Genomic DNA, 23,707 nt, shown 5'->3' with positions numbered 1-23,707 from the left:
TAAAATTGACTTTGTCTCAACACTAAGAATAAAAATGTTTAAAACCGTATCTTTTCACTGACAAAAAAAATTTGATTCTCAAACCTCTAGGGCCCTATGGTAGTCAGGAGAGACGGAACTCTTATAATGTCTGCTTAGAGGATAATAAAGCTATTGTTTCAAGCTTTTTAAACACAATAGTTTTAAAAACATGTCATATGTCTACCTAAATCCACATAATAAGCTGTATAAAACATGAATCTGTTTTACAGATTTCATGAGTAATTAATTTTTTTCAGCTGATGAGAGGGCCCAGGGTTTCCAATGTCTCAAACGCAAAGAAAATCATTTTCTACAATGTTAAAACAGCCTGTAACAAATCCACTACCTGGCTTAGGAACCGTGTGCACTTTAACAGAATGTGATGGTTCATCAGAGCCCAACTTCTCTGTGCCTTGTGGCTGAATTAATTCGTGAGAGTCTTCTTTCTTTGAGCTTCTTCCCTTCTCTTCACTCTCTAAGCTCTCTTTGAGGTCATCACCGAGTGTTTTAAGGTCACACTGTATATCCAACTTATTTATTAATGCAAAGTCACCCGACACGGCGTCCTCCATGGTAGGCTCCATGGGTTCATCTATAAATCAAAAGAAATCAAAGTCCATCAGCCAGGCCATTTGACAATTAACATACATATAGGAGGCACTAATGCCCCTTTTATCCAATGCAGCAGAGACTACTGTGTATCAGCCAAATCTATTCTCCTATCTTCCGCAGTAACAGAGCTGTAGTTAAGACTGTGGCCATGCAAGGGAATGCACCACCAGTCCCTCTGCAAGTTGTGACCAAGCTCCCGCCAATGGAATATAACCAAATTGGCAGGTCCAATTTAGCCTTGCTTGTTTTAAAAGAAATTTATGACCCTGAACTTCCACCCTTTCCCCTCCCACTGGCTGGATTAGTAAAAACCAGAGCAACCTTAGAAGTCACATGTTGAAGAGAGTCCTAGAATGGCTGGGTGGGAGCAGAGCTGCAGGCTGCCCTGGAACACCCACACTGAACTGTTGTATGAGGAAAGAAACAGACTTCTACCATTTTAAGTCATTGCATTTTGGTGTCTCTCTGTTACAGCTGTTTAGCTTTCTAGCCTAATGAGTACATCACTCTCATTAATTAAATTGCAGACATATAAAATTCAGAAACCTATAACAAGTCAAATAAAGAATCAAATGCAAAGCTACATAAGAAGACAGGCAACTGTTAATTATGAATAGACAACATCCTCCAAGGGTATCAGGATATTAATTTTTGCAATTCAAACATGATTCCCAACCACTGGAAAAAAAAAGTTTCAACAAAATCTGTTTAACCTTTAAAATTACATAGCAACAATACTAATAAAGAGCGGCACCAAAATTCTGATGTTTCCAATGCTCCAACTACCCAGGAACCTCTAGATCCCTGAGCCTTCCAGCCTCTTTCCTACTCCCAGCTCTGCAAAGGCTGTTCCACATTGTCCTGAACCCTGGTCCATTAAGGACAGGGCATGAAGACAAAGAACTTACCTGTCTTGCTGGCCACTGTATCTGCAGTGCTTAAAACAGGGACTGGGACATTGTAGGCACTCAAAATATAATAGGGGAATGAATTAGCAAACTAAGACTGGGGTAAGAGCCTCCCAGGATTACACATTTCCTATGGCAGAAGTGAGAACAAGCTCTGAAAATGGGTGGCATTCCCAATTTTTAAGCTCATATGTTAAGTAGGCACCACCTATAGGAAAACTTTTCTTTTTTTAAAGTGAAAAAACAAAGTATCTGTAACCAAAGTTAATTAAATGTTATCAATTATCTTTTAGGAAATGGGCTCAATTCAAAATTTCTAAGACAAATAAGAAACAGAATTTCAGGCCATGTAATTTACTGAAGCAGGACCTTACTCAAACATAGAAAATCAGCATTAAGAGTGAGTGTGCAATCTTGTATAAGTTGTACCTAAGCATCTGTTTCTCCACTTTCTACTGATTTCATAAGGATAGTATTTGGGTCAAGTAAGATGAGAGTTGTCAAAGCATTGGGAAAATGAAAATATCAATGAACTCACATCTTTATCACACCTCTAAAATGGTCCTCCATCTTCTTCCCAAGCTAGAGATTTCCTGACACATATTTCCCGTACCTTGATTTGGGGGCTGGTGCTAAAAGCAACAGCAATGCTAACAGTAATCAACATCATGATAGCAGAAAGCAGTGCCTGATTATAGTATGGCTCCCTTCCTCTTACCGAACTTAAGAAGTGACTGAAAAAAAGAACTTTGGAAATATAACTCAAGTTAAAGTCAGTAATTTTTAGACCCTATCCCATCTTACCCTCATAATTTCCTTTGGAAATTTCCCCTTTAGCCAGAAATTTCAACATTTTTTTCAAAACCTTCTTATGAGATTTTGATAGCTGAAACTGTAAAGGTCGGCACCTAGGAAAGCAAAATAAGTATTTAAAAAGTGAACTCAAACTTTGAAGAAATAAAATCAGTTCTGGATAGTATCTAGTACAGTGAAGCAAAGCTCACGCCTGGGATTTCTGGGTAAAGACGAGGCTTAATGTACCCTCTACTCTTACCCTAAATCTCACTAAAACTACAGTTAAGGGATTAGGAAAAAAAAGACATAAGCTACTAGGAAAAAGAGAACGGGAGAAATGCTGATGTACAAGTGGTAACTACTAAAGAGACCAAAGACCCTGTAATACTGTTGAACGTAAGCACTGGGTCAATACACTAGAACATGGAAAGCCCCTAAAGTGATTAAATCCTATAGAAATTTGCTATTAAAAGTAATTTGAGTATTTACAAATATTTTCGTATTTCATGGTGTCATTGACTAGATTGCCAAATAGTCTATTTTTTTATATCCAAACCAACTGAACTGTATTATTAAAAGCTATTGACTGGTCCATAAATATAGAATTAGTATGCAGAAAAGACATTAACTCATTTGCTTCTCCTTATAAAGAATGTCTACCTAAAATGGAAATGAACATTTAAAAAAGGCAAGAGTCTACTGAAAAATTACACACAATTTTCATATTATAGACACTCTATTAAAGTTCTTACCTTATTGTGTACTGAGGACAACATGTTTGATTCATAACAGGTTTGTACACATATTTCCCACTTCTAAAATATAAAATAGTTTTATTAATTTCTTACATATTGCTTGTATGTAACAAAGTAGATTAGGACAGGAGCACAAAGTTACTGTAGTCTAATGAGTAGTGTAAAAATGCATTTAGGTTTAGTTACTCTTCAGAAGTTAAATAATCTTGCAACATGGTTATACAAAGGACAAAAGCCCCAGCTTTTTTCTTTACTAAGCCTTTACACACATACTGCAAGGCAAACCATCTCAATTACCCTCTCATCAGTGCCTGGAATCCCTCCCATGACTCAACCTACCCCCAATCTTCAATATCACAAGGACAATCAGAGAAAAGTGTCCAAGATGCTCTGAGACCAAGGTGCCTACATCCTCATGATATACTCCAAAACTAACCTGATCCTTTCCGTGCTTTCTGGATCTCCGTTAATAGCAAAGCCATGACATTATGGGCTGATTTTTGCCCCGCAAAATGCATATTTTGAACTCTAACCCCCAAACCTCAGAATACTGGAAGTATCTGGAGATATCTGTATTTGGCAATAAGGACTTTAAAAAGGTGATTAAGTTAAAATGAAGCTGTTGGGATGAGACCTAATCCAACCTGACTGATGTCCTTACAAGAAAAGGAAATTGGACAAAGAGATATGAGGCACTAAGGGTGCCCATGCAAAGAGAAAAGACCATATGAGGACACGATGAGAAGGCGGGCATGGGCAACTGAAGGAGAGAGGCCTCAGAAGAAAAAAAAGCTGTAGAGTTGCAGCTTCCATAACTGTGAGAAAATTAGTTTCTGTTGCTTAAGCCACCCAATCTGCAGCATTTTATTATAGCAGCCTAAGCAAACACACACAAATTCAGTTCCCAAGCCAGAAACCTGGGAGTCATCTCAGACTCTCTAATGTATCTCTCTTAAGCTTTCTGCTTCTAAAATGTATCTTAAGTCTGTCCTCTCCTAATCTATAGCCACTGCTACTAAAGATGACACAGTCCTCACCATCTCACATCTGAAGACTACAATAATGTCCACAAGTAGTCTTCCTGCCTCCAGAACCACCTGCTCTGCTATCTGAATGATCATTTCCAAAACACAAATTCTATAACATTTCCCTCGAACATAAAGCCTCTACCTTTAAAAAAAAAGTTCCTTATCATGGCATACAAAGTCCTTCAGTATCAGACCTATATCTACCTTATTAAGTTTAAGAAAAGTTGTGAAGTTTCATTTGCTGTGCTTAATCTCAAGTCTTTTGTGAAGTATTGGCATAGAGCACTTAACACTGCTTTACCTAATAGTTACTCTAAAATAATCTACATAAAAATAACTACCAAAAGCACAGAGAAGGCACATAGTGGATCTGTGGCATCTTGCTACACTGATGGGCAGTGACTGCACTGGGGTATGGGTGGGGACTTGATAATATGGGTAAATGCAGTAACCACATTTTTTTTTCATGTGAAACCTACATAAGAGTGTATATCAATAATACCTTAATAAAAAATAAGTAAATAAATAAATAAAAAATAAACTACCAAAAAAATTTTTAATCATCAAAGACAATGTGTGGACCTTAATGGAATTTTAAATCAAATAAACTGACTAAAAAAAAAGGAAATTTTTGAGATAAGCAGAAAATCTAATCAAAACTAGGTAAAAAGTGAATGAATTTTTAAAATATTAAACTATTATTTACAAAGTATTAATTACTATAATTACTATTTGTAAGGTATGATAATGGTATTATGATATATTACCATAGTTATTACATAGAAATACATAGTTATTAGAGCAGTACTGACATATCTAAATTTTGCTTTCAACTATTTTGTGGAGTGGGGAGTACCATTCGGGCTGCTACAGCACAATAGCACAGACTAATAAATTTATTCCTCATAGTTAGGGAAGCTGAGAAGTCCAAGGCCAGGGCGCCAGCAGAATTGGTGTCTCATAAAGAGAAACATCCTGAGTTATCTTTCTGTTGTATCCTCACACAGCAGAAAAGGCAAGGGAGCTCTCTGTGATGGTCCCTTTTAAAAGGGCACACTAATCCTATTTATGACAAACCTAATCACCTCTGAAAGGCCCCACGTCCAAATGCTGTCATACCTGGGGGTTAGGATTTAACATAGGAACTCTGGGGAGACACCACATTTCAGTCCACTGCAGGGAGCAAGGAGAACTGATGAAACAAGGCTGGCGAAATGCTAACTGTTGAAGCATGGACAGCTACATGAGGTTCATTTTAATGTGCTCTCCATAGCTGTGTATATTTGAAGTTCTCTTATAAACATCTTTACAAGGAGAGAAAAAAAATCACTACACGAAAAGAATAAAAATTTGTCTTAAACCTCTTTCAAACTACAGGAAAACATTTTAAAGGCAAACAGTATTTTTCCATTTAAGAACCTGAGTAATCGGACAAGTATTTTTGCATTAAAGAGAATTACCTTCGCCATCCTCGGTCTATAAGATCCTGATAGTCCTGTGCGGTCATGGAATGCGCCCACATGCCTGGAAAAGTAAGTGCCACGTTAATGACAGTAGGTTGAATTTTATACCTTTTAAATTCAAAGCATTACTTTTAAAATATGAATCTTGAAGCTAAAACAGTCTAGCTCACACTAGAGAAATTAAAATTTGCACATATTTCATACTTGTTAGTTTGATATAACATACAACACAAATTAAAAACATATTTACCTTAATTTTAAAAATGAAACACATCAAAGTGATTACATTTAATTCAGGATCAGTCAATAGTCTCTATGACATCATAAATTTAGGTCCTCACTGAAATCAGATTACATCACACCTATTTAAATGATACTACTATCCCCAATAATTTAATAAGCTGGTCTCTTCAAAAGAACTGAAAAGCAAATGTTCCCTTGTGCATATAAATTCTCTTGATCTTCACATATGTTCATATATAGTCTTCAACATAAAAAACAGAACAAAAGAATACAGCAATATTCCTTTAAAGTATCAAAACTGAAAGTAACCAAACGTTTAGGAACAAGAATGTGATTACAGAGACTGTTATCAACAGAATATGAAAAGTATGCAACTGTGAAAAAAATAAAGACTATGATAAAACACTGAGATATATTTGAACCAACATTAAAAGAAAAATCAATTTTCTCCTAAATACAGTAAACTGCATCAGAGGTATGTAAAGATAGAGCTATGCTTGATAGATCAAAATGTAGTAAGAAAAACATGGACATTAGAGTACAATAAAACATCCAGAAGGCTAGCAGGCACTCATTAACACCAAGTTACACAGAAGGCTCAATTTCATCACCTATAAAATAGGAATAATAAAACCTACTTGCCCAATAGGTGGGGTGCCCTACAGTAAAGGTTTACTTGCAATTAAAATCAAAATAATAGCAATTTTGTTATCTCTTTAGGTGAAAAGGTTGAAAGTGGGTTTCTTCCACTGGATTTTAAACAAAGTATATCCATATTAATCAATTTTCTCTTACTAAAATTACTGGAAAAATAAGAATTAAAAGGCTCTATTAGACATGTTTAATATAACATTTATTACATATTTTAGTAACAATATAATTCTGAAAAAGAGAAAGGAGTGATCTCTAAATTCCATAAGGTGACCACTGTCACCATTTGGTGTGCTTCTCCAGAGCTACAATCATGTCACACGTCATTTGCATCCTGTTTATTTTCTCCATTTAACCCTACACTCTAAACATTTTTCCACTCAACTCGTCTTCATAATCATCACTCCTAATGATTGGATTCTGTTAATACAATGCTTGTATTAATTGCAATTATCACTCACAAGAAGTGCCTAGTACACATTATGAGTAAATGGACACACCATAATCGTCCAAATTATTCCCCTGCTGCAAGAAATTTATACTACTTTAAACCTGCACTTTGATGGACATACCACTTTCCACAACGTTGTATTAGTCTTTGAAATAAGAGAATCTACATTTGCCAATGAATGACATAGCAGGAAATAAGCACAATGTTTTGCTTACAAACAGCACACCTTCCAAAAGAAACCTGAATCATGATGGGAAAAAACAAAATCAAAAACTGTACGCTGGTTTGACTGTCGAACCTTCAGGTGGGCGGAGGAATGACTTCGCAATAAAACACAGGGGTACAAGCGGGCTCCCTTGTCAGCGGCGACCACGGTCGCCAGCGTCTGGCATATTCCTCCAGGGACACTATCCACGAATGCCCTTGTGTGCACACACACTTTTTCCTACACAAATCGCGCACGTCCCGACAGTCACTGCCCTGCACGCCGGGTTCTGAAGTTCCACTCGGGGATGGTCCCATCCGCATCGGCACTTACAGGTCAGCCGCGGCGCAACCGACCCCACTACAGTGCCCCGGCGCGGCAGGCCCCGCACACCCAACCGCCTCCTGACTGCGGACGGCCGCCCGCAGCCACACTTTTCGCTACTTCGGGACCATCATCCTCTCGCACGTCAGAACACCTGTGTGAAGAATATGCATCTAGAAGTTTCCCTGCTTCCAGAGGTGAGGTCTGCTTTTAATTCTGACAGCCATGGCTCTCCCAGGGCAGCCGCGCTCGGCGCTCCCTCCACGACACAGGGGCCGGGCGGGGGGTCTCCTGCTGCTCCTTCCGGGCCGGGGCGCCGCGGCCCCCGAGGACGCCCGCCCGCCCGCTGTGGAGCCAAGGCCGCGGCGCCCGCCCACGCCCACGGCCCGCTCACCATTGGAACGACTGCCCGTCTCGTTCTTGCAGTAGCCGCAGAGGTAGGAGTCCTCGCCCTCAAAATACTCCACGATGCTGGGCGAAAGAGTGGCCCAGGAAGCCATGGCCCCGGCCTTCCGAACGCGACGCACCCGGTGCTCGGCCGCCGCCACCCCACAATGCACCGCGCGGCCCGAGCACCCCAGAGGAACTCCCGACGCTGCCCAGGCGCCTGCAGGGCCGGCCTTGCCCGCAAGCCCGCGGCGCTGACGCCACCCGCACCATCTTAACCGAGGGCAACCTTCCGCTGTTTCGGTTCCTTCCCTTAGAGGGACCGCCATATTCGGTGAGGCGGAGACCCGGGGCGTGAAGGGAAACAGTCTGGGAAGAAACGAGAAGGGAAGGAAAGCGGGAGTGGGGGCTTAGGCCTGTGCGCTCCCCCGCGAGGGCCTGGCCCCGGGCGCCGCCGGCAGTGCAGGTGGACTGCACGCGAGGCGACCGCTCCAGCCGCGTCGACGGCGACACTCACCGCAGGACGCCTTGCCCTCCTCCAAGTCGCAGTAGCCGCAGCGGGAGCCGGCCTTGAGCCCCTTGTACTCCACCACGGAGGCCATGGCAGCCTCCAGGGTCCGCGCGGGCCGGCCACGCCTCTCGGCGTCCGGGTGGACGGCGGCGGGGCACGGGGGCCCGCGGCGGGGAGGAGCGGAGAGCGAGGCCCGGCGAGGTGCGTCCTAGCGTGCGGGCCTCGCGCCCCAAGCGCCTCCTCGAGGCCTGGTCCGTTAGCGTCGGCTGTAGTCGTGTCCCCCGGCCCCCGAGATAGGGTCAGCCCTTTGCACACTCCATTGCAAAGCCAATCCACAGCAGCGCGTTGTCGGCCCCATTTTAAAGATAAGGAAACTGAGGCACAGCGGCTGTGACGCAAAGTCCTTTCCTGCAGGTCTTAGTTTAAAAGTTAACCATCTCAGGCTGCCCCAGGTCACCACGAAGGCAGACAACTCAGCTTCTTCCAAACCAGCAAGCGCTCATTTAAATGCCCATACTTGCGACCAGGAGCAGGCACTGTGATAGGTCCGGGTAGTTGAATTTGAAGAATACTTAATGCTTTTAGAGGAAACAACTCTCAGGGCCAGTTGCAGCCTTCTGCCTCTATAGCCCAATGCTACCGTAATCTTAGGACTTCTAAAGAGAAGCTGGAAATCTAGGGGTTTTTTTAACATACGATTTTCAAATGTTACTATAAAATAAGTTTTTGAACTGTACAGGCCAAACAAAGTATTTATATAGGCTAAATTAGTCCTAGTGCAAGCACTCTTTTGAAGTGGGTTTCTTAGGGAGTATGGTCTGAGGCAAAGTATAAAAATGAGTACTTCCAACAAGGTAATATTCCTTAATCTTTACCTCTGTGTGCACAGACAGTTGAAGCCTGTCTGTCCTTATATTTTCTCCAGTCAACAGTAAAGCTGATTATTTTTGCAGTCTTTGAAAGAGTGAAATTATGAAGTTGGAGAAACAGAGGTAAAATTTGAGGTCTGTTTCAACATTCTTGACCCCAAGGTCTGCTGTGTTGGATATGTGCCTAGTTAAGTTGAAGAGGTTTCTAGGTGGCCAAGTGACCTGTTGTATTACTAAGCATCACTTATCCTCACACACTGGGTAAGAACCTAAGGGATAGCGTGCAGGAGGTTCTCAGGGCTCCTCTAATTTTAGCCAGTTCCTCCAACTCTAGACCTGCAGGTTCCTTGCTGTATCTCAGTATACATGTCCTTAAGACACACCTCATCTATTTTGTCCATTATAGCAGATTTAACTTCCTGGTCCTTTCTCAGACAGGCTCTCATTTTGAAGGAAAGTAAAGGCCTGAGGAATCAGAGCAGAATATCATGCTCAGAATAGAGAGTAGGCGGCCAGGAGGTTTTTGAATAGTTTCTTATAGTCCTGTCCTGCTTTACTACTGTCCTTTGAAGGCCCAACCTTATCCCAAGCCCTAGACCAGCTCAGCCAGGGTGCACCAGGATATGCCAGTCTTGAACACTGAGAATGTCCAAAGTCCTGGGCATATGTGTTAACTCATTTACTCCTCGCAGTAACTTCACTACATATGAAACCAAGACCAGAGAGGCTAAATAATATGCCCAAGATCACACACCTAGTAAGACCTATAGGAGAGGGAAAAGACAATCAAAGTAAAAGAAAGTAAGGAAAAGATACTAGTGATTACTAGTCTTGGACTTATGTAGGGCAAGGGTTCCTAGATGTCTGTATTTTGCTGAAGGTCAGAGACAGTTTTCATCCAGTAAGCCCAATGAGAAAAATAATGCAGAGCTTCATTTAGTTTCCCACTATTTTATGGATTACAGAGGAATGACACTATTAGAATATCCTTTTATTTATGAAATCGTCTTTGTTTTTAATTTTCTTACCTAATAATAATATGCTGACAACAGTATGTCATGGTGACAATGCATGTTTGAACCCATGTCACTGAATGTGAAACTTAATCTGCAGAGCATAAGAGTGAGGCTCAATACTAGGGCCCTGATCCTGTGGAAGGAATCTACATGGATGGGCCAAGTTCATGTTTCTTGAATTAAATGGAGTGAAGTGAAATACATTCCTCTTTCCTTCCTAAGAAAATTGTGAAGAGATGGGACCTAAGTCAGGGTAAAAAAAGCGTAGCATATAGACAATCTGAGACAGATAAGAGGATACTTTAGGAAGAGGTGTATAAGCAGAGGCAGACAAGTGGATAGGAGCAAGGGGTCTCAGGTATAGGTGGTGGTAGAGTCCCAGAAGATGCCTTCCTCTGTGGGCCACTCTGCCAAGAGGCCTCAGATTAGAGCCCTTCCCTCCCCTGGTACACATGCACTCTCCAATTGCTAGCCATTATGGCTACTGAGCACCTGAAGTGTGGCTAGTGCAACAGGGGGACTTAACTTTTAATTTTATTTAAATTTACTTGAATTTTTAAATTGCAGCAATATAGAACATTAAGCAGGATAAATGCAAAAAAAAACATGTAAGCCTAATCGTATTCAAACTGCAGAAAATCAAAGACAAACAGAAAAGTCTTAAAAAAAGAGGAAAAACCTCTTACCTATAAAGGAGCAAAGATAAGAATTACATCAGGCTTCTCTTTTGAAAACACATAAGCAGCAGAGAGGGGAATGAAATAGTGTTGAGAAAGCAAACACCGGCCTAGAATTCTGTATCAAGTGAAATTATTCTCCAAAATTCAAACAGAAGTAAAGAAATTCTCAGACAAAAATGGAGGGAATTTGTCGCTGGTAGAACTGATTTGCAAGAAATGTTAAATTATTTAGAAAGAAGGAAAATAATATAGGTCAGAAACTCAATTCCTAAAGAAATTGAGAAATACATAAAGAAGCATTAAAGAAGGAATAAAACCAAATTTTTCATTTTTTAAAATCGTAATTGATCTAACAACACATGGTGCAAAGTAGCAATTTGGAAAAGAGTGATTACAGTTTATGGATAAGTGAAATGAATGTTATAAGGGATTAGAGGAAGGAACGGGGAATACGCTGATAAGGTACCTCCATTGCCTGTGAAGTGGTGTTGTGTTATTTGAAACAGAACTTGGATTAGTTGTAAATGTACACTGCAAACTCAAGGGCAACAGATAAGAAGGCAAAAAAAGAAGTATAATTGCTCTGTTAAGAGAGGAGGAAAAAACTAGAATCATGAAATGCTAATTAAAACCAGAGAAGGCAGAAAAAGAGAGGAAAACAAAAAGAAGAACAAAAGCAACAAATAGGAACAGTAAATAATATGATAGATATTACTCTAGTTATATCAATAATCATTAAATGTCAGTGGTCCAAATATACCAATTAAAAGAGAGACTGTCAGAGTAGTTAAAAAATTAAGACCCAACTATATATTATCTACAAAGAAAAAAAAATCACCCACTTTACACATAAACACGCATAAATCTAAAAGCTACATTAATTCCAGACAAAGTAAACTTCAGAACAAGGAAAATTCAGGATAAAGAGGGACAATACAAAATGATAAAGGGGTCAATTCTCCAAGAAGACATAACGATCTTTACTATGTATGCTTCATGCACCTAGCACAGAATATCAAAATATGTGAGGCAAAAACTAATAGAATTGGAAGGAGAAATAGATGAACCCCCTGTTAGAGACCTCTATCAGTAACTGATAGAGCAAACAGATCATCAGTAAGGAGATAACTGAACTCGAAACCATCAACCAGCTAGACCTAACTGATGCCTATAGAATGCTTCATCCAACAGCGGCAGAATACACATTCCTCTCAAGCTCACATGGAAAATAAAAAACAAATTTTAAACAACAAAATCATAACAAAATATGCTCTCAGACCACAGTGGAATTAAATTAGAAATCAAGAACAGAAAAGTAGCTATAGAATTCCAAAATACTCAAAGGTTAAACACACTTGTAAACAACACTGGTGTAAGAAGTTTCAAGAGAGATTTAGAAATATTTTGAACTAATTGAAAATGAAAATACAGTTGATAACAATGTGTGGGATGCAGGAAAAGCAGTGCTTAGAGGAAAATTTTTGGCATTGAATGCATATATTAGAACAAAGATGTAAAATCAATAAGCTGTCTCAGGAAACTAGAGAAAGAGCAACTTAAAATAGCAAGAAAAAACAAAAATAAATGAAATTGAATACAGGGATAAATAAAGTCAGCAAAACCAGAAGCTATTTCTTTGAAAGCTTTGATAAAACTGATAAATCTCTAGTGAATCTAATTAAGAAAAAAAGACAAATTACCAATATCAGAAATGAAAGGACCATCACTACTGATCCCATCGACATTAAAAAGATAATAAAAGCATATTACAAACAACTCTGTGCCCATACATATGATAACCAAGAGGAAATAATCAATTCCTTGAAAGACAGTGTACCAAAACTCACACAAGAAGAAACAGATCATCTGATTAGGGCCTATATCTAAAGAAATAGCATTGATAATAGTGACCATTGAAAACAAAGTACAAGATCCAGCTGGGTTCATTGGTCAATTCTACCAAACCTTTAAGGGAGAAATTATACCAACTTTGTACAGTCTGGTATCTAAAACATACAAAGAACTCTTAAAATTCTCAGCAATAAGAAAACAAACAACCCACTTAAAAATAGGCAAAAAATCTGGATACCTCCCAAAGAAGATAAACAGATGGCAAATAAGCATATGAAAAGATGCTCAGCATCATATGTCATTAGCAAGTTGCAAATTATAAAATACCACTACATACCTATTAGAATGGCTGAAATTCAGAACACTACCATCAAATGCTAGTGAGGATGTGGACCAATAAGAGTCTCATTCATTGCTGGTGGGGATGCAAGATGTACAACCACTTTGAACATTTGGGCAGTTTTTTATGAAACTAAATGTAGTTTTACCATACAATCCAGTAATTGTGCTCCTTGATATATTCCCAAATGAGTTGAAAACATGCTCACACAAAAACCTGCACATGAATGTTCACAGCAGCTTTATTCATAATTGCCAAAACTTGGAAGCAACTAAGATGTCCTAAGACAGGTGAATGGATAAACCAACAGTGGTACATCCATACAATGGAATATTATTCAGCAATCAGAAGACATGAGCTATTGAACCATGAAAAGACATGGAGGAACATTAAAACCATATTGTTATGTGAGCCAATCTGAAGAAGCCTTTTCAACATGAAAAAGCCACAGTGAATGATTCCAACTATTTAATATTCTGGGAATGGCAAAACTATGGTGACAGTAAAAAGATCAGAGGTTGCCAGGGGTTTAGGGTACAGAGGGAGGAATAAATAGCTGAACTAAGGGATTTTTAGGGCAGTGGTACAATTCCATATGATGTAGTAATGATGGACACCAGACATCACATATTGTCAAAAACCATGGCATGTAGAACACAAAGAGTGAGCCTTAATGTAAACTACAAACTTAGTTAACAGTAATGTAGCAACATTGGTTCATCAATATAGTGAATGTGCCACATTAACACAAGACATAAATAGAGGGAACTTAGAGGAAGAGAGTACTATTTAATCACTACTTCTGTAAACCTATAGTGTTCTAAAAATAATTATGATTATTAATTAAAAGAGCAGTATAAAACTTTTAAATTGATAAAACATCAATTTATCAACTGATAAAACATTGAAATAATATTTTGGATATCCTGAGTTAAAATATATCACTAAAATTAACCTCACCTATTTTACTTTTTTAAATGTAGCTCTTAGAAAAATTGAAATTATTTCTGTGACTCACATTCTCTTTTTCTTGAACAATGCTGGCCTGGAACCAAATTCTTGTAGCTCCACTGGACCGACCCAATTCTCTACCTGTCTGGGCTTCCGGACCTTACAGTTTCAGGATCTTTTCTCTAGTGCTACTTCTCTTTCATCACGTTCTTCTTTTTGTCTCTCTTTTTTCCCCCCCAAAGTGGGTGCATCATTCCTGGAGGTACTAAAATACCAAGTTGATGCATAGAGTGGATGGAGTAAGCTCATATTCCATCTCTCTGCTCCAAAAATTTGTTTAATATGTTGTCCTTGGATATATAGATATTAAGATATAGATATACAGAGGACATACAGATATTAAACTGATAAGAACAGATGCCACACTTAATCTTAGCCAAAAGGCCGAGAAGCTGTTTTAATCATTTTCTTATTAATAATGCATCCTAGTTCTCCACTTGTTTGGGGAAGTCATCAAAATTCCTCTATGTATTCTGGAATCAGGTTCTCTCCTGTACTCTACAGCCCAGCATACTGGAGCCCCTTGCGTCTCTCCTTCCATATTATACTTTGCTTGTGCAACTTCCTCTCATTAATAACCACTCTGATAATCACCTTTTGCTTGGTTGGTGTCAGGAGTGTCTCTCACGTTTGTGACTCAGAATGCGCTCCGCAAGGAGTCCTCCTTGTTCAGTCCCACCTGACTCTAATGACTCCTGCCCTTTGGTTTCCTTCCTTTATTACACGTCCCATTTATAACAGTCACACGTGAGCACCTGTGTACATATCTTGCTTCCCTAATTGGATTGTAAACTTTACAAAGGTACTGGCTTTCCACTCCTCCAGTATTCCAAGGCTAGGTGGGATGGCATGTGCTTAAGATCACAAGCTTTGCTTTTAGACATCCAAGTTTCAGCCTCCCACTTGGCAACTGTATGGCCTTGAACACATCATTTAACTCTCTTGGCCCAGTTTCCTAATACAAAAAAAGGGGAGAATAATAGCATCCTCTCATCGGGTGGTTGGATGTCAGTCTTATATTTAGATACTATTAGAGACCCTTTTATTTTTATTTAGATTTGTTTTCAGACTCCTGCCAAATGGTGACAACAGGCAAGGTGCAGTTTCCAATGCCAGGCATTAATCTGTGATTATACTGCAAAGTTTATTTCAAGTTCAGTGACATGAAAAACAGTTAACAATAATTTCAGTTCAGGAACTATCATCATTTTCCCCAGCTAGGACTTCTCAGAACTATTTTAACATATTTCATTATTTTTGACAAAGGATTAAAATAGGTTTATGATAAAACTCTTGTTAACAAAGAGTTCTTTTTTGTATTTATCACAGGAAAACACAACTCAGGCAATCTTTTGCTTATGTTAGGGCAAAGTCAAGTGTTTGTTTCCACCTATTTTGCTATCAAGAATGTTCTTTGTTTATCTCCCTGGCTTATATTCTTACGTTCCCCCAGTTTCTTTTCAGGAAAGAGAAACAATTTTTAATTTAAAGTATTTTTAGATCCACATGATTGTCTTTCTCTGAGGTTTTTTTTAATAAAGCTAATGCCTTACAGAGAAGTTCACAGTAAGAATTGCGTATTATTCTTTATCAAAAAAGAGGCTTCTGTTGTTTTCATAGGAGGTTAAGTAAGAAGATATCGCCTTTTTGCACTTTACATAGTGTCTGGCTCCTCGTCAGTGAACATTAGACAGCTGTGATAGGATGCTGTCAGGTCATAGGTGTTAATGAAAATTTTGGCTGAATTAATAGCACATAATATCTTAGTGGCATGACTTTTTTTAGTTTTTTAGTTTTTAAGTGATATCTTGTGAATATTAAAATTAATTTGAAATTTAGTTCAGTACTTTGGTATGGAAACAGACCGAAATCAGTCAAGACCTGGTGTTTGACTTTCTTAAGCATAAAATACCCATATTTACTTTCATAACTCTGCTTAACTTCTGAATGAGCCTAGGGCTACCGTCTCAAGCACATTACAGCAAATAGGACATTTGGGGAGAGATTTTATACCTAGAATAAAGAAGCCACATTATAATTAATAAGTGTATTTTCTCCTTTTCATATTTTTTAAAGAACTAAAGACATCTTAATGGGAAAAGTATAAACAATGAGGACTTTATTCAGGTGATGCAGCTTACATATATGTGGTGAAGAGTATCTTGAAGTGAATATACAGAATCAGTTTTCATAAATTTTATTTCAACATTGGTATATTTTCTGCTGAAGTAATGACCAGTTATGAACATAATTAAGTAATATGACTGAAAGTATACTAAACAGTGTAAGAGCTCAAAACCCCCATAGCAGCAACAGTATCTAGCTTAGTGACCGACCCCAAAGTGATGAGACCGCGTGTCTAGGCCATCTGCATAGTCATCTGACCTCCACCAAGCACAGTGAGCATGTGTGCAGGATCCACTCCAAGCTTCTTCACGGATTCCATTTTCACACAAGATACACAATATATATTCCACAAAAAACAAAAATGAAAAAGATGCCCCTGTGGCCTTGAAAGATGCTTTCTCTAATGGCACAGAAATGCTGTCTGTGAGACAGCCCCTCCTTTCTGTCTGTGGCCATTCCACTGAAATGCAGTTCCCCACCAACCCGTGACTTCACCTGCCACCTCACAGTAGTCTCATTCTAGAATACTGATGACACACACAAAAACTTGTGACTGCTTTGCCCTAGAAATCAACCCAAGGCATCCAGAAGGGTCATCATAGGTAGCTGGAAATCCAAGAGCCGGGATCTTTAGTGGCTGGAGAACAGTACTTTGCAGACTAAGGAATGAGAGATTATAGAGAACTGAGCTGGGAGACCAGACACTGAGAGAGCAGAGAGCAAAGATGCTGTTCATGAAGCTGGCTACTGATAGGAAAATGGCTGAAACCAAGGACACCAGAGATAGGCAGCATGAGACTACAAGAGCAGTGGAAGTGACCAAAGGGGCTGCGAGGAGCCCATCCAGCGGGCGACCGTGGACAGCTCGGCCAGCAATGCAGACCCCACCCCTACTACCCCCTTTGGTGACAGACTCAGAATGGTTCAATCTAAGTGCAGAAGATCAGTAGGTGTTATTTTCCTCCCATTTTGAGTAAAGGCAGGAAAATGTTCATTTATCTGGGAATGTGTGTAGCACAGGAATGAGAATTATGTGTCCTGGAGGCACAAATATATCCTGGCTCTGAAACTAACTCGTGGACCTTTGACAAGTCACTGAACCTCTCATGGCCTCAGTCCTCTTCGCGGTGAAATCGGGGGTAATGAGTACCTACCTCATACGGTTGTGTGGAAGATGAAGTAAAAGAATCCATTTTTAAGTTCCTAGCACAATGCCTAGTGTACAGTAAATGCAACAAATGTTGCTATGGAAATATTAGAATCCCTTAGGAAAGAAAATTTTAAAAGCAGATGAGTCTTTTTAACAAATAAGCTTTACTTAATGGGCAAATAGTGTTTTTTCTAGTTCTCTTATAAAATTCTTCTCTTTTGCTGCTAGATTAGAGAAACAGAATATTTACAACCCAGATTGCAAAACAGAATCTATTTTATTTAAACATAAGAACTTAATAAATAGGTCTTAAGGGGGCCTAAACGTAATGGGCCAATTTCTCTCATGTATTTTTCTCCATTAAAATAAAGACTTTCTTGCCATCAAATTGCTTTATTGTCTCTCTAAAATATAAACCTTTGGCAAGTATCATGAGACAATAGTTAGATAGCTGTTGTTGGAAATTAATGATAGTTTATAAATTATGTTCATTGTTAGTAACTTTATGCATAACTGAACTTAAAATGGACTTACCAATTTTGAAATTCACCGAATTTCACATCAAAGATAAGTTCTTTGTTCTGCCAACAATTATACGTAAACAGTGGTTTGTGGAATTTGAAATAGCAATTCAGTCTCCTCTCACCAGCGTTAAAATGAAGGTACTTGGCAGTCTCAACCTTAAACACAATGTGGCTCTTTATACTTCCAGACAGCATTCTTTCCTTGCTTCAAGGAAAGACAGAAGTTAAACGCAGAGGGTCCTGCCTATTGACAGAGAAATGCCTTTTGCTACATCTGTAAAGAAAGCCCCAAATCAACTCCCTAAAACAATTCACACCAGAACATGTTTCCTCAAACCTTTTTCCAAATCCTATCATAATTTCTCTTTTCGATCTTTCAGATTGGCCTGGGTCAAAAATACTCAAGACTCTCGGATTGCAGCGGGTTCCCAGTCTCCATTAGAAAAGAAGATTGAGGTGAGGCACTATATTTACCATGAACTTTGGAGCAAGTAATACAATCATTAACAAGTTGTTCACCAAGGTCAAAAGGGCCTAAGTGTTTCGAGGGAAAGTGTTTTGCCTGTTATGTTCTGATCAACGTTTGGTTCATCAGGCACCAGTGGTGCTGGCTGGAGCACTGAACAAAATAAACACCCCCAAACATGCCCATGTCCTCGGGGCTTAGTCTAGTGAGGGACACTGACATTGAAGATACTACAAACAGTGATAAATCAACAGTTATAAACAGATAAACAGTTATCATAGTATAAATTGTCACGAAAGGATGGTGTTTTACTTGAATAAGTATGTGGAAGGTCTGAGGAAGTGGCATTTAAGCCTAAAACTGCGTATGTAAGTACCCGAGTCAGAGCTGCTGTATTGTGTGTTTGGGAGTTTGTGAAGAAAGAACACATGGAAATCCTCAGGTGGGAAAGAGAACATGGCTTTCGAGGAACGTAAGTCGGTGTGGCTGCAGCAGAGAGAGTGAGAGGGTTGTGTGGAGAGGCACCAGGTGATACATGCCGTACTGGACTTTGGGATTTTCTCCTAGAAGCAATAGGACGCTGTCCCAGGTCTCTGCAGGGAAGTGATGTGCTCAGATTTACATATCACAAAGGCCACTTTGGCTAGTGAGTGACCAGTCTGATGGGGCTGGGGGCAGGAGAGAACTAGTTTCAAGGAAACTAGTTAGGCTGCTTCCCTAGGGTGGGGACATTTTGGAGTTACAAGTGACAGGATTGAGCAGGGAAAACTGAAGGAGTCAGGGAAGCATGTCAGGCTAACAGTATTCAGGTCTGAGTTGAGAGGTGAGCAGGGCAGCCTCATGTGCCTCAAGTGTCGTGCTCACCCCTTACCCGCACTCTCTAGAGCAGTGCCTGACATGGCGCAGGCCACCTTATTGAATGATTGAGACTGTCCGTGCCCAAGGAAGCTTAAATGTGACTGTGGTCAAAATAAGTGGAAATTTCCCTGCATACATTCAAAAGACAGAACCAGCAAGGCAGGTGGAGAGAGCGGCCACGAGGCAGGAAGAGAATGAGGAGCTATTCAGTCACTTGGGGATATTCGGCTGATGGCTGCAGTAGTCTAGGGGGTCCAAGACAGCCTAGTCACATGCCCTTGGCCATAGTGGGAAAGCCAGATGAAAGTAAAGTGTTTCAAGGGGAGCAGTCACCTCTGTAGAATGCTGCTGTGAGGTCAAGAATGACAGGGACAGAGATGGGGTCACTGACCTGTCAGTGTGAGGCTCACTAAGGGTCTGGATGAGAGCGGCTTCAGAGAGGCTGAAGGATGGGAACCCAAGCAAAGAGGATCGAGGGGCCAGTGTGAAGTGAGGGGTGGCGAGGGTTTACAGGACGGCTTCAGATTACACTGGGAAGCGAGGAAGAGCCAGAGGGATGTGCAGAAGGGAGGAGTGTCCTTTTTGTTTAAGGATGCTATAGGCCAAAGCAATACGCCAATAGAGTGACCCAGCAAAAGGGAAATCTTGATGAAGCAGGAAAGGTAATTTGATAATTACAAGTTGAAGTTCTTAAAGCTCAACAAGCACCAGTGGAAGAACTGGCTTTTGACAGACAAAGGGGTGATGTTTTATGGTGAAGACAGGAAGGCAGAGTCCAGGCTAGGTGCATCGTGGTTCTGGCAGTGGGAAGAGGGCATTCCTGAGTGACTGCTTCTGTTTTCCAAGAATGTCTAAGGTGAAGTCTTCAAGTAGGAGGGGGCACTGGGGACGGGGGGTGCAGGGTTTGAAGAGAAAGGCATGGAGCAAGGGACCCTACCTGGGACATGGCGCACGAGTGCCACGTCAGGCTAACAGCCACCTGAGATTTGCATCGTGGGCCATCATAAAAGATAACCAACTTAAAGAAGTTCTAATACTTCCCTTTGACAAGAGTTTAGGTGGTGTCCACTCTTCAGAAGTGAGGAAACTGTTAGACCAAGAGTTCCAACAGGAGAATGAAACACTTTGTCAACTTAAGGAGACGTCTTCAGACTTCCGGTTTGCCCAAGCAGAGGCGTATTACTACCGCAAACACCAAGAAATGATGCTGGAAGAAGCGTGGAAATACAGAACGGTTCCAAAATGGGAAATTAAAACAGAGGAAAAGAGACCACAAAGTGAAAAAACGGAAGATGCCAAAATGTGGGCCTACCTAGTGCCTGAGAGGGCGCTGAACCGGACAGGGAAGCACATTAGCCAAGCCCAACGAGCTCAAGGCCTCAGGGACCGCAAGTATCGGCTCCTCCCTCAGAAAATTCCAAGTGAAACACTTTTCCCCAAAACATTAACACGGAAGGATAAAACGACTGAAAATATCCAGAAAACACACAGAATTAAAACCAGAAAGCACGAGGTGGCATGGACAGAGGAACAGATAAAGGGACATCAGGATCGCATGGTTCGAGGAAGAGAACTCACAGAGCAAAGAAATGATCAACAAAGTGCTCAGCAGCTCTCTGCCCAGGTCCCTCCGTCCCTGAAATCTCAAGTGGAGAAAGAGGAGGTAAAAGAATTTGAGTGGGTCACAGCCTACCCCATTGCCCAGCCTTACCAGGAAGCACTTATAAAAGTGACTATTTTGATGGAAAAGTCAAAAAAAGAAGATAAAATTAAAAAACCACTCCGCAGAGAGTTCTTGAGTATACCACCATTTTTGAGAAGTCAATTGGAAAAAAATAAACCTTAAATTTTCTAGGTTCCTGCATTTCTTTGTTAAGCTAGCCTACTTTCATAGTTGTTAGTGTTGTAAAATCCCATATTGCCTAATTTTATTTCTAAGTGCATCAAACTGGAAAAAAGAAGTTAAGCCACAAGGACAGCACGCCAAGTGTCTCAGCTACCTACGTAACTACCCCGACACTTAGTGACTTAAAAGCACCACTGTTTTATTATACCTCCCAATTCTGTACAGGAATTCAGGCAGAGCCCAGCTAGGCAACTTCCCTGCCCCATATGTGGCATCACTGGAACGGCTTGAGGGCATCCAGGCGGTGGCTGGGTCAGTCCGGAGGGCCCAAGACCACTGCCCCACAAGCCCTTGGCAGGGACAGCTGGAAGGCTGGGCTCAGCCAGTCCCTCTGCCTGTGTCCATGTGGTTTCAGGGCCACTGGCAGGTGGACATTTTACATAGTAACTCCTGGTTCTAAGAGACTGGTCAGTCAGAGCTTATGACCCAGCCCCAAAAGCCCCAGAACATCACCTCTGCTACATTCTGCTGCTCAGACAAGTCAGCAAGACCAGCCCAAATTCAAGGAGAGAGGAAACAGACTTCCTCTCAAAAACATTTGCAGCCGTTATATTTCCTCTAGCACCCCAAGGCTCTGGGAAGTCCACCACACGCCTCTATTTTACTTTTCATTGTTCTTTAAACACCGCTCATAAAAACTAAACGAGTATTTTTATATGAACAGAGAAACCTACAACTTCACAGCTCCTGAGTTAAGAGGCCCGGCTTCCCCTCTGCAGAGATAAATGTAGACAAAGGGTGTGAACGCCCGTTGCAGTTATTATACAGATAACACCTCATCTCGCACTCTCCAATTCCCTTAAAATTCAGAGATGTCACATACCGAAGCCTAAGCTGCAGCCCTGCCAGAGATCCAAGGCTCTAGGACATGGCCTCTCTGGGGCTGACAGTCTATTTGGAAACGAGAACAATAGTAAAATAAAGGAGCACATGCCCAATTCTGTAGTGTAGGAACCTCTTTGAGAATATGGACTAGCAAGTGGGGTAGCAGTGTATGGGGAATGCACCTCAGAATGAAACTCCTTAGATGAGCAGAGCAGCCAGGAGGAAAGCATGGCCCTGCTTTAGCACACGCCTACCCGCTGCCATCGGCACAGAGCAGAGGCAGGCACAGCCCTGGCCCTGGGGCTCCCCTGGGAGAGAAACACCAGTTAACGAGATGAGCACAAGCAGGACAACTGAGGCAAGAACAAGGTGCTATACCAAAACACTAAGTTCTGGAGGAAAAGAAAGGCTTTGGGGCTGACACGAGTTTGTTTTTTAAAAGGTAACACATATTGTCTTTTTTATTCAGATGTTTTAAAGAAGTGGCCCATAATCTCCAGCCAGATAACTTCTGGTGATAATTTTAAAAAATACCAAGAAAGTACATGGTTAGAAAATTCAAATAATTACATAAAGGTATGAAATGCAAAGTAACCTTTGCCACCTCAGTTTGCAAAAGGTATGTTTAAGTTTCTTACCGGAAGCAAGTCTGGAACAGGCAGAAGGTAGATGGATAAAGGGAAGAAAGCAACTCTAAACCCACGCACTTGAAGTCATGAAGCAGAGACCATGTATTGTGTGATTCTATGCATGTGGTATCCGGAATAGGCAACTCATGGGGACAGAATTAGGCAAATGTCGACAGAAAGTGGGTTGTTGGTTGGGCAGGGCTAAAGGGTGAAGAGGTAGGTGAGGAGGGGTGAGACTGCTTCCTCATGCAGAATCATGGGGCATGGGGACAAGAATGTTTTAAAATTAGGTTGTGGTGAGGCCCACACAGCCCATGAATGGACTGAAAAACAGTGAACTGTGTACTTTAAATGGGTGGCTAGTATGGTATGTGACACGGATCTCAGTAAAGCTGTCTAACCAAATGAAAGACATGGCTAGAGTATAGAAAGGAAGGAAGTGGGCCCAGAGATGTAGGCAAAGGGGCCAATGATGAAGGCTTCCAGTGTCACCAAGAGCTCAGGTTTTTCAACAGGGAATTGTTGAGAAACAGACAAGTGGTTTGGAAGATACGGAGAACAGACAGATAGGAAGCAGGGGATACCACATGGAAGCCTGCGGCAGAAACCTGGACAAGATGGAGAAAATCAAGTAACAGATGGGAATTAGTGACCAACTAAGGTAGAGGTTGTGGGGGTAAGAGAAAAGAAATGCTAGGCTCCTTAGAGGAAATAAAGTAGTGGAAGTATGCATATAGGGGTTACAAGGAGAACAGATTTGGGAGCTGTTTTTACAGATGTCTAAAATGACCCATATGCTGTCCAATAAGCCATTGGTTGCATGTTTCTGAGGCTTTCTAGAGTTGAGTCAGGTAGTTTTGGGAATGTTACCATATAAATCATGAGAGTCAGATGGGTGGAAGGAGATCCAGGGAAAGCGTCCGCACAGGGATGTAGTTTCCAGAAGTAGCTTTTCAAGTGTCAGAATCATTTATTTACCTGCTGGATCTAACAATTTGGAAAGGAATAGCCTGTCTGTCTAAACAGCCTCAGTAGAATGCTGGGAAAGAAGGTGCTACCCTCCACACTTTCACGACCGACAGAAGGGAAGAGCAATGACCC

At 40.9% G+C, this 23,707-nt stretch overlaps 2 protein-coding genes and 1 pseudogene across 13 annotated transcripts in view; 1 reads left to right on the top strand and 2 right to left on the bottom strand.

The window, feature by feature from the left end:
- ATE1 (arginyltransferase 1) overlaps positions 1-8,784 on the bottom strand; it is a 145,482-nt gene extending 136,698 nt beyond the window's left edge. For 3 of the 12 annotated variants that reach the window (XM_037011134.2, XM_037011133.2, XM_037011135.2), the window contains exons 1-5: positions 7,851-8,345; positions 5,580-5,643; positions 3,089-3,151; positions 2,346-2,449; positions 368-613 (exon numbers count right to left, since the gene is read on the bottom strand). In XM_037011134.2, coding sequence (XP_036867029.2) covers positions 368-613; positions 2,346-2,449; positions 3,089-3,151; positions 5,580-5,643; positions 7,851-8,172 — 799 coding nt within the window. In that variant the 5' untranslated portion in view covers positions 8,173-8,345. The other 9 variants (XM_073240292.1, XM_073240293.1, XM_073240296.1 and 6 more) reach the window with 8 other exon arrangements.
- On the top strand, positions 8,361-23,516 carry LOC108392578 (putative uncharacterized protein ZNRD1-AS1). Its single transcript, XM_017652917.3, has 3 exons — positions 8,361-8,555; positions 18,303-18,378; positions 20,298-23,516. The coding sequence occupies exon 3, from the start codon at positions 20,448-20,450 to the stop codon at positions 21,090-21,092; it is 645 nt and encodes a 214-aa protein (XP_017508406.3). The 5' UTR covers positions 8,361-8,555; positions 18,303-18,378; positions 20,298-20,447; the 3' UTR covers positions 21,093-23,516.
- Positions 14,302-14,517, bottom strand: LOC118971202 (U2 spliceosomal RNA; annotated as a pseudogene).
- Positions 23,517-23,707: the final 191 nt, after the last annotated feature.

Source organism: Manis javanica, chromosome 7 (genome assembly GCF_040802235.1).
Source record: "Manis javanica isolate MJ-LG chromosome 7, MJ_LKY, whole genome shotgun sequence".
Taxonomy (NCBI): domain Eukaryota; kingdom Metazoa; phylum Chordata; class Mammalia; order Pholidota; family Manidae; genus Manis; species Manis javanica.
Note: the sequence above shows the minus strand (reverse complement) of the source record. Positions and strands in the feature narration are given on the sequence as shown.

Bases quoted from the DNA above. Each gene is read 5' to 3' on its own strand.
- LOC108392578 (XM_017652917.3), top strand. From the start codon at position 20,448: ATGATGCTGGAAGAAGCGTGGAAATACAGAACGGTTCCAAAATGGGAA.